This window comes from Nipponia nippon, unplaced genomic scaffold (genome assembly GCF_047370975.1).
Source record: "Nipponia nippon isolate SJK-2023a ecotype South Korea unplaced genomic scaffold, ASM4737097v1 scaffold_5, whole genome shotgun sequence".
Taxonomy (NCBI): Eukaryota; Metazoa; Chordata; class Aves; order Pelecaniformes; family Threskiornithidae; genus Nipponia; species Nipponia nippon.
The window spans coordinates 31,111,775-31,127,979 of record NW_028262369.1 but is presented as its reverse complement, the minus strand read 5'-3'; the positions used below and the strand labels follow the sequence as shown (position 1 = coordinate 31,127,979).

Here is a 16,205-nt window from a genome sequence, read left to right as displayed (position 1 = left end):
GTTTCGGTGGTGTTTGTCACCCTGAGTGGGTTCAGTCTGGCCCATGGTGTATGGGGTAATGTTGTATTTTGGGCTTGAAAACATGATGTAATGTACAAAATCTGGAGTAGACGCTTCAGCTTACTAAAATATATATGTGTGTGTGTGTATATATATATATATGGGAGTGGGCACTGAAAATATTCTGAGGAAAGTGGGAATTCTTGTCTCTTGAGATTTATTCTGGAATTATTTTAGGTCAAGTAACCAATATCCTTAATCTTATGGAAAGCCCTGAGGTTAAGTGATATGAAAGGTTAGTGGGCAACTTTTAGAGGCATATATTCTTGACAGGTTAATGCACAGATGTGACCTGGATCCTTAGCTTTGCCTACGGAGGAAGGACTTTGCGTTGCCCAGGCAGGAGGGCTGGTGGGGGAGGGAAAATAATTTGCTGTGTTTGAGAATTTTGCTTAAAGTTTAAAGGGCTTTTAGCTTCATTTTCTTCTGCAGTAACTATAATTTTAAATAAATCCAAAGGCTTTTTTTTTTTTTTTTTTTTTTTTTTTTTTTGCTGACTAGTAAGGGATTTCTAAGCTAAAGAGTAGAGAAAGGCCAGAAGATGCTAAAAACATTAAACGCATCATTGGCTGATGCGTGACCTGTGGGTTTGGAGACTGATATAAACTGATAATTTAGAGAAATAGGGTCTCCTGTTAGTTAAACAGCTGAGGGTTTTCTTCATTTGGTTTTATATGTTAATGTACTTTGCAAATGACATTTTTACTGACATGTAACTTCTGTTGAGGTAGAGAACTAATCCAAATAATACATTTAATTTGCTTTGAACTTTGTAGTATCTTTAGGGCAACACTGGGTGAACAGGTATACTGTTAACTATTCTGGTGCCACGGTGCCACACACGTTGTCCTGAAGGCTCTGGCACCCTAGTGCCGTGAAGGTGAGATTTCTTAGGAAAGGGCAGTTCCAGGCAGTTAGGCTGGTACTGGGAATATGGGAAGATGCTCTGGGACTAAGCTATCCATGGCAATTCGGGATTTGTGTGATTGCAGGCATAAATTAAGTACAGTGTGGAGAAAGGTCTGGGAATTAAACTCTGTGTCCTCTCAATATTCTGAATGATATTGGCAAGAGCTTGGCTATTCATTTTCTGTATTTTAAGCATCTCTGTAGTTAAGCAGATGATCTAACAGTATGATCCTGAATTTAGTTTCTAAAAAGTCAGTCAATTATAGAAAATATCAGCAGCATATTCCATGGGTTAATCTGACATTCAATACAGATACGGTTTTAGTGTTGCTGTTTAAAATTCTTTGCTGATGAGTTTGGGAAACAAGTTCTGATGTAATCATTTCTAGAGAGAGAAATTGAGAAGTACTGTTTTTAATAACCATTTACAATGATACAGTGAAAAGAAGGAAATTATTTTTCTTGACAGATACTGATAGGAGAAAGAGAAGCTTAGTGTGGGGTGTTTTTTTTTAATCACCATGAAAAATTCCTTCCCGTTAATCTGATGGATGGATTACAGTTTGTCCTTGTATGGCCAGGTTGTATTTTCCATCAGAACTGGAGATTCCAACCCTCATTATATCATTTCTGTAATGCAAATGGTTATGTATAGAAAGAGATTTAATTAATCCCCTGCTGGTTCGTAGTATACCCTAAAGCAAACATAGTCAGCAAAAGAAAAATATTAAAACATGAGTGCATGGTACCAGGTCAATGAGTGTCAGTGGAATTTCATCATCTGTGAAATATTAACTTATTAACTGAAATGTATTTACTGTTATAGCTGTAAAAATATTTGTCTATTGTCCCAACTGGTATGATAGTGAGCTACCTTGCAAGAAAGCCAAGGTCAAAGGCAATCTCGGGAATCATGCTGTCTGCTCTGGCAAAAATACGGAACATCCTGAGTGTAGTGATGGTTCTCACTTTAATTTGAAAGGACTGTGTTTAAGCTGCCATCAGCGCAGACTCTAGCATCCAACTTTGCCTGTGGGTCTGTGCCATATGCGCAGCTACATATTCAAGGACAAATTACTGAGAGAAAGACAAGACTGAGAGAAAGTGACAGTTTTGAGTGATGGGCTCCCATTTTCTTCACACTTTTATAAGATAATGTATCTGTTTAAAAGATATGGGTTGTATTGTAGGTCAATGAACAAACAGATTTCCAGACTTTATTTCCGTTTCATATTGTGTGCATATACGTATGCAAAAAGCCAGCACTCTTTCTGCTGCCTGAAACATTCCTGTTTTCAGATGCAGTTTCTGTGTGCAAAAGATCACAAATAGAATAAATTTTCAGTATCTATGCACTACACAATATATTATGTAAACAGAAAAGTGATGCTTAAAATGGCCAATATATTTTCTCTTCTAGCTTCCTTGCTGCCTCAAAAATGACAGGTCCAGTGAGGATCCAGTCCTATTGTGAGACCTGAACTGTAGCATGTTACAGTGCCCAACTGATTTTATATCTGCGTCATCTGAGATGATAAACTTAAGATAAAAGGAAGCAAATATAAGGAACTCTTTTGAAGGAGGGTATTTGAACCAGCTTTTTTATAAATTCCACGATGCTGAATTTCTTTCCCACGGTTAATTTCTAACTAGTTGTCTGAAAATCTTCTGCTTCTGTTGTCATGTAGAGATCAAGTTGCATGTTTAATAATTATGCCTTGAAATATGGAACTGATACAAAAAATTAACTTTCAGAACGGTCTGTTCCTGTCACTTGGGTACTGCAAGATTTAAGACACTTCTTATTTTTCAGGATCTGTGAAAGTAGTTATTTGTTTCCACTTCTGAAAGTTCTGTGTGAATAGTGTGCAACGATCTTTTAAGTTATTCTTATGCTATTTATCACTTCATATAAATCAAATATAAATGTAAGCCTCTATTTTGAGGGTTATATTGTTGCCCTAGAGAGTAGGTGGCATGGAGGCTGGCTGAAGTAATAATGGTAATATATATAGGTGCTGGCAGCACAAGGGCTCGGGGAGGCAGATGCGCTATCGGAAGAGGCAGTTTGAAATCCTGGATGTTCGTGTGTCGTTCCCATCAGAAGGGTGGTCTTAAATGAAGAATGTCCTTTAGGATAAACTAGCATATTTACTTAAAGGATTACAGCTGCACCCTGTAAACAGTGTTTCAGACCAAGTAGTCACAGCTCAGCACTCTTTTATTAGTTATCTTACCTCTTAAAATGTGATTTATTTTTTTAGGATATATGGACATTAATGCCAAACTACTTTGTGCAGTGGTTGAAAACCAGTCAAATCACACTACCTCCCTCATAGTTTACTATCTAAAACGTTTAATCTGTACTGTAAAACTGATTCTGAGTAGAGTTTCACCTTTATAGGGTGCTTGTGAAATGCTGTTGGACTTTCTCTTATGTTTTGCGTAATTATTTAATCAGTGTTTTTGTAGTGCTACTTCATGTGTTTGAAATCTCCCCGTCAATTTTAGATGTAAACTCTCACTTGGTCCTGCTGCACAGGTTGAAGCGTTAAGCCATCTTAAGACCCAGCTGAGTCTCCACCCTGTGAGCGCACCCCCATCTCTGGTAGGCGTTTTCGTTGTCTGCTCTGTCCCCTGGAGATCTGTGGTGTTCTCCTGGCAGTCGACATCCTCAAATAGGTGCCCTGAAACAGGGCATCAGTTCTGTCTGCGGTCTGCTCCCTCCTTGCTTCCACCTCCAGGCATTTTCTTTCTTCTCCTCCCCTAGGATGTAACTGTTTTAGACACTTAACTCACTGGTGACTCAGGAAAGGCAAAGCTCATAATTATGCTGCTGGCAGTGGTGTAACTTCCACCTCTGATGCTTTTGCGTTGGCCCCACCACTCATGGTCTGGTTTGGAGGACCGTAAGAAGTGCTGTTACCAGCCCTGCTCTGGAGGAGCAGAAGAGGGCGAATAGCCGGGAGGGTGCAGGCTTGGCGTTTCTCCAGAGGGCAGGAAAAATGCTGCGGGGGTCGGGGCATGGCTTGGTGAACGGCTGGTAGGGTTTTTGAAGGGGGTTTTAAGACTAACACGAAATGAGGCAGAGTGGAACAACAGGTATAAAAATTGATTGCTTTGATTGTGCTTTTTGTTGTCAAGACCACAGAGGTATTACATTTGAACTACTGCCTATCGATTCTACAGCTGCACTGTGTTTGTCAAGGTGGAGGTGCAGAATGAAAGCAATCGCTACACGGATAGAATAATATTTCAATTGCATTGAGATGTCCTCTGCTAGTACTTTTTCCTTCCTTATTTGGAAACTCAGTTGATCACAGATTTCAAAGCATGATGTCGGGAACAAAGCCCAAGTCAATCCTCCTTTTAACCTTGCGTGCATTTAATCCTTCATTAGCTACATTATAGGAAGTATTAAAGGTAATATTGTGTGAGTAAAACAAGCGTATGGTAGAGGAAAGGAAAAGGTTTGTCCACTGCTGTTACTGGACCACGATTCCCGTGGTGTATGTCCGCAAGTCACAATTACTGGAGCTGTGCTGCTGCAAGAAAGCTTCTCTCTTGAAGTGACTTTTCAGCCCTAATGACTAGAGCAAAACTTGTAAACATGAACCCTAAAAGCTCAAAATTTAGAAGGTAGATAAAGAGATTTAAAGGTCACTGATTTCCTTTTTCAGCCACTACCATGGAATTCCAGAGCTTTATTCATTCATTCTGAAAATTTCCGGGGCTGACTGTGTTGGAATAAATAGAAATGCGCCATTTGAATAAGAGAAGTACCCTCTGCTAAGCACCTTTGTTAGATCAGATCTTCCTTAAAGAGGATAAATTAAATACATCTGCTCATACGATGTAAAAGATACATATGTATGTGTAAGTAATTTACTATATACACAGAGGGAATAATATATAATAACTATATCTTGCCTATTTATCCATTTGCAGTGGCAAAACTGCCATTGCTATGTAGACTTCACGGTTGGAAATTTTAATTCTTTCTAACAAATGAGAGTGGAAGAAGTACCTTTTTAGAATATAAAACACACAACCTGTTACAGATGCTAATGATTTATTATCTTACATACTTGAAATGTTTTGATTAGATCTTGACAAGTTTGATGACGGGAATTTATTTCTTGATGCTTTAAGCTGTCAGCCTTGTGATAATTCACACATGAAATTTGCTCAGTACTGTTAAAACCGTAATGAAATTTCAAATTGTAGAGAACTCGTCCTTGAAAATAATAACAGCGTGTTTAAGATTTAATGATTTTTTTTTTGTGTAGTTCTAGTAGCTGTAACTTTATAGTATCTTTGAAAACTTTGCGCAGTGATGTCCAGTGTATTACTTAGCAGAGCAGTCATTGACAGGTTGCCAATAACACCGTTAATCGTTTCAGTCAGCACGTACACCGTAACTAAATAGGGAAGAGAGGTCACACCAGATTTTACGGGTCTGTTTGTTTCTATTTTTTCAATATTCAGTGAAGACAGTGATTTTTCCCTTAGTGGGGATGAAAAGTACAGCACGTAGACCAGTATCGCGAAAGGCAGAAGCTGAGACCGGCTCTGTCGTGACTCCCGGTCCCTTGGGCGCGGCGGCGGTGAAGCCGCCCAGGCTCGGCGCCAGCGACGTTTCCGAGGTCTTGGCCCGCTCCTGCACCGCCGCGCCGGCCACGGCAGGCGCTGGCTCGGCCCGGGCGGGACACGTTTAATGTTCTCGTTGTGCTGAGGGCTGGCGCGAAGGGAAGGCGCGGGGGCTTTTTGCCTTTGACCACCACTCGCCCGCCCCGACGGCGTTTCCCCGTCTCTTCCTCCCCGGCGCGGCGCGGGGCGGGCGGGGACCGGGGGAGGGCGGGGCAGAGGGTGGGGCCGGGGGCGGGGCTGTGGGCGGGGCCGGGGCAGCGGCGGGCGGGAGCCGGCTGCCACCTCGTGGCGGCCCGCGGAAGCGCAGGGCCCGGCGGCCCCGGGCGGGGGGGAGCGCCGGTGTGCCCGGGGGCGGGGGGGACGGACGGACGGACGGACGACACACACTTTAAAAAGCGAACCACACACGGCTGCTTACCGTCTCGTGACGCTGTCATCGCTGTCTGTGCCCTGTGGATGCTCGTGGTCTATTTACTTAAATAAAAACCTTAAAATCCCCGGCCTTCCTTTGCTTTTGCTGTTTAGGTGCAAAATGCTGCTTTTAAGTGGGAGTTGTGTTTCATTGGCCTTGGATTTTTTGTGATAATATATAACACAAGTAAAGTGTATGTTTGGGGAAAAAAACTCCAAAAGGCACTCTGTTGCATTAATTTTTCCTTTTGGGAAGAATGTGCGAACCTACATGCAGCAGATGCTAGGCATATTGCGTACCACACTTCTGGAAGCAGTTCGGATAGGATGCTGATGAGGCATGTAGGGCAGAATTAATTACTGCCTTATCTATGTTTAAGCTTGAATTTCAAACTTACATTTGCTCTGTTGAGTGCTTATGATTTTGTGACTGCAAAGGCAATGATTCGGACAAAATGAGTAACTTTTGTACTGTGCGATGAATGTGTGCAGATTCACCTCTTAGGCGCAGCAGTGCTGTGCACAGTTATACACTGAGCACGTGTTCAGAAATGGCCAGCTTTTTATTAATTTCGCCTCAGTCATTTATTGGTAAATATATGAGTAATATATGATAACAAGTAAAATTAACTCAATGTTTTCTTTTTTTTTTTTTTTTTCCAGAAGGAGCTCAGTCTCCCCAGAAGAGGAAGCTTGTAAGTATAATTATTCTTTACTCATCACTTGGTTTGTTTTGAACATATATAGCTGTTCAATTGTGGAAATAATTTAAATGGGCAGATACTCTGTTTTCTCTGTTAGCGTTTTCAAGAATCTGTCATGCACTTGGAAACAGCTAGCTTTCATTTCTCTGAGACTGAAGCCTCTATTCATCTCCTTAAGTGTAGTAGGAAAAGTAGTAGTAGTGTAAGCTTACTTCTAATTATCAGCTTGAGCTGATCCTGATATGGAAGGAGCTGCAGTGTTGTGTTGCTTGCACTGACATCGCTGAAGTGACTCCACAGAAGTCACTGATTATTTATGTGATATGGACAACTTTGATCACTGCTCTTCAAACAGTCTGTTGACAGAAGTCTAAGTACACAGCTCCCGGGCCATGAGGGTCAGGTGTTTGTGGAGCAGTCAGTGTAATAGAGCTATTTTGACAAAGTAGCAAATGTTGGGAAAAATAGGCTTTTAAAAATGTGGTTTAAACAAATAGCAATTTTTTTAATACATTATGATGTTTAAAGAATTTTAGCCAACTAACTTGTGTTTCAATGATATTATGAGAGCTTCGCTTCCGCTATGCTTACAGATTTATGGTGGAAGAAATTGCGTTATTGATCACATTATATAAAAGAGAAAGCTTTTATACTGCCTGCTATTGCATTATGATCTAAAATTGTTTCCCAAAGCTTGTAGACTACAGACATGAAGCTCACAAAATCATGTAACCTTTCTTCCTCAGGTTTCTGGTTCAAATGAGAAATCATTTTCAATCTTTCAATGTAAGCTATCCTCTTTGTATAAGAAACAGTGTTTGGAAAACGCTGTGTAGCGCCAGTGATTCAGGGCTGAACAGTACAATGGATCAAAAGGCCTTTTTTTTTTTTTTTTTTTTTTTTTAAATGGGGCATGACCAGACCTTTTTGTTTAGTTTATCTGACAATGGTAAACCAGTCAGGGAGTTGTTTAAAGAACATGAAACACTGGCTGATTTTTTATTTTTTATTTTTTTTTTAAACCAGTGTGCCTTAGAGGCTAGCTTAACTATATTTGATAGATTTTTAAGAAAGGTGGTGTTCATGATTTGAAGATTGTGAAGGTTCTTTGAACAAATGGTGGAGCAGTGAGTTACCAGTAAGTTTTTTGTTTAATGTAACTTACGCATTTTTGCACAAAACTTCTGGAATTGAAATTGAGGATGCTAAAGATATTCCCTTCTCTCGTTCAAGCGTGGAGGTGGGTATGACACAAAACTACTCATGTATTTACATTTGAAATACCTGAGATTTAAATGAAGTGCTTCAAACGTGTAGTTTTTATTTAGTAGTAACTAAACTGAATGGCTGAATGTTTTATTTCTATATTGACTTAACACCTTCAGTTTTCATTACTTCGCTTTAGTTTTCTTCCACAAGTGAGTGCCTTTTAAGCCATTGCTATGTGAAGAAATTTAGCAACCTATGTCAAGAAGATTCAGGCCATAAATTTTAAGCACAAGGTTGCAGCTACTAGCAAGACCGAAAATCTATGAAGAATTGAAATGTCTTCAGTTAGTTGCCTGTGTTATCTAGTTGATTATTTGATTGTGGTTTCTGGAATTACAGATTCTGTAGTCAATTCTGCCAAATGATTTCTTGTTATTTGGAGAGTTTAACTATTTAGGAAGTCAGTAGTGCATTGTGGCTTGTGTGTATTTGTGTTGATGCTGTACTGTTAAGCATATAGGCCCACTGAAAAGGGTCTTGTGGAGCTGAGGTACATGATTTGCATATCCCAGTATCAGAGTGCTTACTTGTTTTTAAAAAAATCCACTCTTAGTCTTTGAATCAGGAATTAGAGAAATTTATATCGAGAGAGGGAATAATTATAGTATGTGTGTGTGTGTATATATGTTAAAAATATACATATGTATAAATTTGTTCAACCATTCTGTCAAAAAGGGTGGCCTAACAATGTGCACTTAAATACAGACTGTGGACAGTTCTCAGTTCTTCTGGAGGCTTTTCCTCTGCTTGAATCAACTTAAGAGTGAACTTTATAAGCAAAAATGAATTCTGAAAATAAAATTTATTCTGAAAAGCTGTTGTGCTGTAGCTAATGAGTAGCGATACTTATGGATGTAGCTAGATCCTGATTCATTGACTGTAATTCATTGACTTTTGTTCACCGACAGGAGCAGAAGCAGGAATTGACAGAAGGATGAAGTGTCTGGCTTGGAGCCAGAAACACTCAAGAGGTGCATCCATTTTCTGCACAAACTCCAGCCTTTGTAGCAGTTTAGTAGCAATTGTATTATATAGAAATATACATCCACTCAGTGTTTTTCTGTGTGCTAGTCTGGAGGCTGGAGTGCATTTACTACTGTAAAAAGGTCATATTTGGAAGGGAAGTAATTATTTTCCAGCCAGCCAGAAGCAGAATGAAGCCTTGATTATTGCTGCTTGCTAGGTGATTGCTTTGGTTGATTGTTGAGTTAGAAAGGTTTTAGACTGTGGATTAGCTAGGGTATTTGTCATTGCTGAATGGAGAAGGGCGAGCTCTTCCTGACAATGCTGCTAACTTTTTCTTTATCTGACTCTCCTTGCTTCGTATTTGCCAGGGTCAGTATTAGTAGTCTCTATTTTTCTGCAGAAACTGATTGTAGGCTTGACAAAAACAGTTGCTATGCTTGTTTGTACTAAGGAAAAGGAGTGGAGTTAGATGTCTCAGTATTTTTGGCAGGAGAGTGTGAGGAATTTTGTCACCTAAAGAAGGTCTTGGGTAGAAGCTGAAGAAAATGAATGGTGGGATGGAGCCTCTGAAGTCTGTTGATTGGCGACTCTGCTTCTATGTTAGAAGGGAACACAAGCACACCGTAAATGGTGGTTTTGCCCTTGGAGATCTTGCAGTCTAATCTTGAAATAATCAGCACAGAGTGAACAAGCAGGTAAAACAGATGGGGGAATTGTACACAGGGTGACGTTAAGAGGAATGCCTGATTATTTCAGGCTGGATGGGGCTCTGAGCAACCTGATTTAGTTGAAGATGTCCCTGCTTATTGCAGGAGGGTTGGACTAGCTGACCTTTAAAGGTCCCTTCCAACCCAAACTATTCTATGATTCTATTTAGGTACCATTTTGTTTTAAATGTGCTTAAAGTGTGTGTGTTTCTGTAGGGGGGTTACATTTTATACACTAAAGGAAATTATACTCAACTGAGTTGTAGGCTGCTAAGAGGTTGAATAACGAAGTATGAGAACAGGAACAAGTAGTTATGTTCTGTCTCTGGTGTGGTTCAATAATCAGAGTTCAAAGTTTTCTTTTACTAAATTATGCACATAAATGTATTGGCTGTGTTTTTCCCATGCTTTGTTCATAAAAAATAATTACCATTCATGAATATTTTCTTTAATTTCAAATAGCGAATGTGAAGTGATAGACCCAAACTTTGATCTCAATCCTATTAGTGGAAGTGGTTTAATTATTTTCAGCCGTTACCCTGTTCTGTTCTTTCGGTGCTACAGCGTGTACAGAGATTGTTTTTTGTATTGCTGCCTTCAGCTTTCAAATGGTTTTGATGTGCACCTGCACGTGAAGTGCGCTAGAGACGTTCCAGACTTGAAAGGACAAAGGTGGGGACTGCGCAGCCAGGCGAGGCTTGTGTTGAAGTGCTCGTGTGTGTTCATGCGTATGACAGCAGCTCGGCATCCAAAAGACCGGGCTGCAAAGTGCAGATTTTCATTGTGGCTGCAGGATGTGCAACACCATGCTGGAGCTCACTGTTTCTTCTGATCAGCAGTCACTAAATCAAGTTGGGGTTGCATTTGAGCCATGTGGTTTCTTGTTCAGTACCCCATTTTTAATAAATTCAGTTGTTTATAACATGACCTTTACTGATCCATTCAGGTTTTTATGAAAAATGTGGGTTTATGTTTGAAATCCTCATCGTTCCTTAGGCAGGGTTACTAGCTTGGGTTGCTGTAATTTTTGAACTATCTAAACGTAAAATTTTCTAAAACGAAAATATTGCTTTCCCACATTATATCTAAATTTGAAAAGAGTAATTTCCTCAGAAAACTAAATTTGCTAAACCAGTTTTTAATTTCAGATGCAAGTTATTTTTGTTAATTCTTTCCTATCAACCATCTGTATCAAATATATTTTTAAAGTCTGTGTACGAACTGAAAAAGAACATGGAGGCATAAGAAACATGAAAAATAATTATAATCCGGAATATATCCAGTAAAAATACACATTTAAGTAAATCAAATGGTACGAACTGCTGTTTTGATGGTGATAGGTGCTGGTAAGAAATAGTATTTACCTCAAGTTTTTATGTTTATCTATGAAATGTGGTAAGCAACCTAATAGTGTTTGCTAAAGACATGTGCAAGGCTTTTATGGTGGTCTTTATTCCTTCTAATCTCTTTTTAAGGCAATTCTTGTCCACTGTGGGGCTCGTTTTCTCTCTTTCTCTCCCCCTTTCTCTCCCCTCCCTTTCTACTTATAAACCTCCAAAGGTTCTTAGTTTCTACAGCCCTAGACATTTCATCGGGTGTTTCATTAAGCAAGTCTTCATCGTAATTTGTTAAACGTACCCCCAGCTTCCTGACAGTAACATAACACAGACACACCAAAGAATTTCTTTGGGAGGATATGCTGAATACCAGTTTATATCAGTTTCTCCTTGTATTCTTATTCTCCTTGTATGCTTAGACTTCAGAAACAACAAGTTTGATGGCAGGAAAAAAAAATTCTGGCCTTTAGTGCTGGTTTATGTCTTTATCTTGCCTTGCTCAGGTGCTGTGGGAATTTCCTCTGTATCTGCAGAGAAATGGAGTATATCATTCCATTTCTGTTTGTCCTGGTGGGTAAGCATTTCTGCTGGGGATCGATCGATGGCATTTCCCTGCCAGGAGCAAGTGCTGTGCCTCAAGCGTGGAGAAGCCAAAGTGCTGGAAATGGAGAAAAAAGTGGTTCTGAAAAGGAGTAGGGAGTTTTGCTACTTTTGCACTCTGTTCTGTCTTGGATCTGGAAATAGAGTAAGAAATAATGCCTCCATTCAATGCTTTCTGCTTGTGATACTTTTTATAGATGGGGAGAGAGAGAGGTGGTATTTTCTATCCACTCCATCCTTCTCTGAGCTGCATAGAAGCAGCTCACAAGTAGTAGATCAAAAATAACCTGGTGCTCTTAAGCCGATATGTGGGGCTGGCTCTGGAGGTGGAACGTGCCGAACTATTCCTGCAGGGCTCTGTACCGGCGTTGCTATTCATATATCAGGCTTTAAAAATAATCTGAAAGCATTGTTTCTGTAAAAGAAGTGATATAGTGAATAAGGGGGATTTTAGTGTTCTGTGTATACTGTAATCTCAGAGACAAAGAATTTATGGAGGTTTTCATCAGGGGTTTAAAAGTGAGAAAAGTCTTTTGTGCAATTTTTATTACAAAGTTTCCGCTCCTTAATCCAGGTTCTCATAAGTATAATACAATTATACATGACGTACCAAGTTTGTACCTTTTTGTTGCTTGCTGTGCTTTGTTCCTCTGAAGGCACGGTGGGGGCGGAGGGGCAGAGGCTCTGGTTGTTTAAGGAGCAGCCACCCTGGGCACCCTGGACCTTACTTTTGAGACTGACAGCTGGTTCTCCTCATGGGACGCAGCTATTGAGAGGTGGTGATCTTGTAGGGTGGGGCACGCCTGCTGTGATTTGAATCATGGGAGGATCTGAAGATAGGAGTTGTAATCTGGAATTTGACTTGGTTGATGAGTACTTGTGAATAGCAGTCTTTACCTGCCTAAATACAGTCTTCAACACTTCAAAGTCTACCAAAGATATACATTTGGAATTTTTGGGGGGAAAGCTACCCTCTTACAAATACACGTTTAAAAAATGTTGGATGTTATTTCGGGACAGTTTTGTTAATAGCATGAAATTGATTTGGGGCTGATTGAAATTGCCATTTGCAAACAAAAATGCAAGACTTGCATTGTACAAGGGAACATCGGCTCTTCACGAAGATGTTTCCCCCCCCCACTGCCTCTTCCACCATTTGGCTCCCCAGGCTGCTGCAGTTGCTCTTGCTCTGTTTTCAGTGCTAGAATCCATAAAGCTTGTAGCTGACACACAGCTTGGGAGTTACAGGAAGATGTTTTAAGATTCAAGTTGTGTGTGTTCTTAAGGGGATTGATTTCTGAAAAAGGGATGGTTCACATGTTCCCCCGCGGCCGGGAACAGCTGCTCTTTGCACCGCTGATGACTCTGCAAGGGCTTTGGGTGGGAGCAGTGACTCTATTCCTATCGCAGGGTGAGTTTTCAAGCTGCTATGTGAGATTTCTGCCAGAATCCTTTCAAGTGTGCCATTGCTCCCTTTGGCTTTACGCTGCCTTTTGATTTGGTGAGAGCGACTGTTCCTGCTCCTTGAAGCCCTGGAGAAGTTTGTCGCTGATTTGCTGTGGGCTCAGCCTGAGCGTGTCAGGACTATATTGCTGGCTGCGTGACGGGTCAGATGGCCAGTTTCTGTCCTGGACTTTTCTGTGCCTTTGTTTCGTACTGGTGGGCTCTGTTTCCTTTCTCTGGATGCTATGAATAGACTCGTAGAAGGTTTTTTTGTGGGTTTTTTGTTTGTTTGTTTTTTTAAATAATTATTTTTTTTTACATGAGCCGTGTGATTAATCTGGGATGTTACTGAACTCCTGAGGTCTCTGTGGCACTGGGGGTACATGAAGAGCTTGGGATTGCACTGATTGTTCTGTGCTCTGCGTTGGAGTGATAACGGTGGGCTCTCCTTCCCGGCTCTAAGCCTCTTACGCTGGGAAGAAACGTAGTGTATCAGCACAATGATGAAACGGAGGAAACAGAGGCTTGGAGCCCCATCTCTGCGGATCCAGTAAGGACTGTTGTGAAAAATAAATTGCACTTAAACATTTCAAATTGAAACTATGAAGAAAAACAAACCAGAATTTTCTGTGGCCAGTTTGTTAGAACTTTCTTTATCTGTTATGCTTATTTGGCTGTACACAAAATTTCATTTGGAAGCTTTAACATTTTACTTTTGTGGAGCATTTACCATAAAGTATACCCAAAAAAGAGCAGTATTTAAATGTTTTTAAATGGGCTACCTTGTGGTTAGGTTTTGTACCAAGCATGAATTAATGTAGCAAAACTGAATGTTTGTAACTCTGTCTTTCTAGTTTGATCACTCTTCAGATTTACAAAGTACTTTTAATAATCTGCTAGGCAGCTGTCACAGGGCTCAAATCTCCAGAAACCTTTGCTACCTTTATTGTCTTTTAAAATTAAGAATGCTATTGAAAACTTTTAGATTTGAAGCAAAAAAGTCTTTGTTTACATTACCACATGTATTTCTACAAATGAAATTTCAACAAGCAATTCCTTTTTAATGCTTGTGTCCTTTATAAATGCTTTGAAATCTACTAATGAAAACTGCTATTTATGATGTTCATAATTATATTTATTATTTTATTAGTTAAAATTAAGGAAATTGTATATTTAATACTGTGTGTATAAGTAGAGGAGGTTAAATGAATCTGTCATATAGTCAGCGAAGGGAGGAGCAGAGTAAGAGACAGGCTTAACCTTTTCTGTCTACGGACTGTAAAGCTCATCAGCTGTTTAAGCAGAGATTGCTAGTGGGGAGGACTTCCAATATGTAAAGGTTACTTACTGATAAGTATTCGTATTCATTAGGAAATTTAAAGCAAGGAAAATTGGCAAACATGCTTGACTTCAGGACTTGCAGTGTAAAATGTCTGAATACTAAAGAAAACTGAAGCATGCCCCAGATTTCCCTTTTGCTCACTTTTATGCTTAAATATGGTAAATAGAAACTTTTTTCATCCTGCAATCAAAATCAAAGTTATAGTTGTAAAAATATGGTGGCACTAGTTTGTATTCTAACGCATAAGCACACTTTATAATACCAACATTTGTAAGTTAACTTTTACTTTCTTTCTAGTGAAGGGCATCTCATCGTGTATAGTTCAATAAAGTAGGTGTTAGAACCTCTTTTTTATGTTTATGTAGAAGTCTGTTTGCAGCTTTTTGGAAAGCGGCTACTTTGAGAAGTTTTCTGTGCTCTCTGTGTATACGAATGTGTTGGCTGCTAACCCCGCAAAAGCAGTATAGTTTACAGAACTGAGCACAGAGCTGAGAACCAGTGTCCTCAGCTGTAATCCCGATGCTGCCACGGGTGTCCTATGGACGAGTCACTTAACCTCTTTGTGCCTCGGTTTCCACATTGCTAAAATTAGAATAAAGCCATTTTGCAGTGCTGCTTTCAGGCTTAATTAGTTGCTGTTATAGAACACTGTCAGTGCTAAATGTTGTTTTCCAGTTAATGGTTCGTGTAATTCATGTTTTCACAGTTGCGTGTTTCTATTGTTGCCACAGCCGTGGTGTGCAACGATGGCTCCCAAATTGTGAAGGCTGTGATATAAATGGTCCGTGTCTGTTACTGGTGCCGTTATCAACTTTGTTAATTTTTCTCAATTAAATGTTTTACATTAAGGATTGACAGTGGTGTGTGTTCCAGAAAGCCTGGGAATCACTACAATAAGGAATTTGGATAATTCCAGATTGGAAGATTTTCATAGTGGAAAAATAATGTTGACTAGATATTATATTGGCTGACAAATGCATTTTGGTTTGGATGATAATCGAAAAGATGACTGACTTAGTTTATTGCATTTATTAAGAAGATATAACTTGTATTTTGGAAGTATCTTTTTTTTTTCTTTAGTGAAACAGAAGATGTAATATTGACCCTGATTTATTTTTTTTCTACCGTGGTACCTTGTCAGAATCTCCTCTCCTTTGTACTCCCACTGCCGAGGAAGTGATGTTCATCAGCACATGTTCTCTCCTACATCTGCTCCAGGTCTGCAGCACCTTAAATTCCCGTTTAGTGCTGACTGTGCACTTGTTACTTCTCCTCTAGTATTTTACCTGAACTCACACCCCCAGAGCAATCCGTCTAGTCCATGCTACAGCCATCCTTTTCAGTGGAGGTAAGGAGAGGTATCAACTAGGACTTTCTAACAGTTTGGTGTTGGTGTAACCATTTGTGAACTTACCAGCTTTACAGTTTAAGAGAATAATATCTAACAGAAGGGAATAGCCTTGTAGTTGTAGTTTACTTCCAGTCATTTAGGGTTCAGGTTGATGTTGCTTGTTGGTACAAATTTTTCTAGTTCATGTGTAGTTTAAGGCCCTATGTAGGGAAGAATATGAAATTAATTGATGAATGGAAACCTGTCTACCTGTGTGTGCATGCAAATTCCTGGTTGTACCTTGTGCTAGCTTCTGAGTGCATGTGTAACTTGCACCATAGAGCAAAGGACCCCTCATAGGTATTGTCGATGTCAAGAAAACCAACTTAAAAGTAAAATGGCCTAGAGTGGGGTCCTTGAAAATCCGTGCCTAGAACATCAAGTCTGTGCTAATGTACTATACTGTGCTCTGTTCTG

At 39.8% G+C, this 16,205-nt stretch overlaps 1 protein-coding gene across 11 annotated transcripts in view; it reads left to right on the top strand.

The window, feature by feature from the left end:
• Nucleotides 1-16,205, top strand: part of MAST2 (microtubule associated serine/threonine kinase 2) — a 227,590-nt gene that overhangs the window by 110,196 nt on the left and 101,189 nt on the right. For all 11 annotated transcript variants that reach the window (XM_087733138.1, XM_087733142.1, XM_087733139.1 and 8 more), the window contains one exon: nt 6,694-6,725. In XM_087733138.1, coding sequence (XP_087589264.1) covers nt 6,694-6,725 — 32 coding nt within the window. The remainder of the gene's footprint in view (nt 1-6,693; nt 6,726-16,205) is intronic.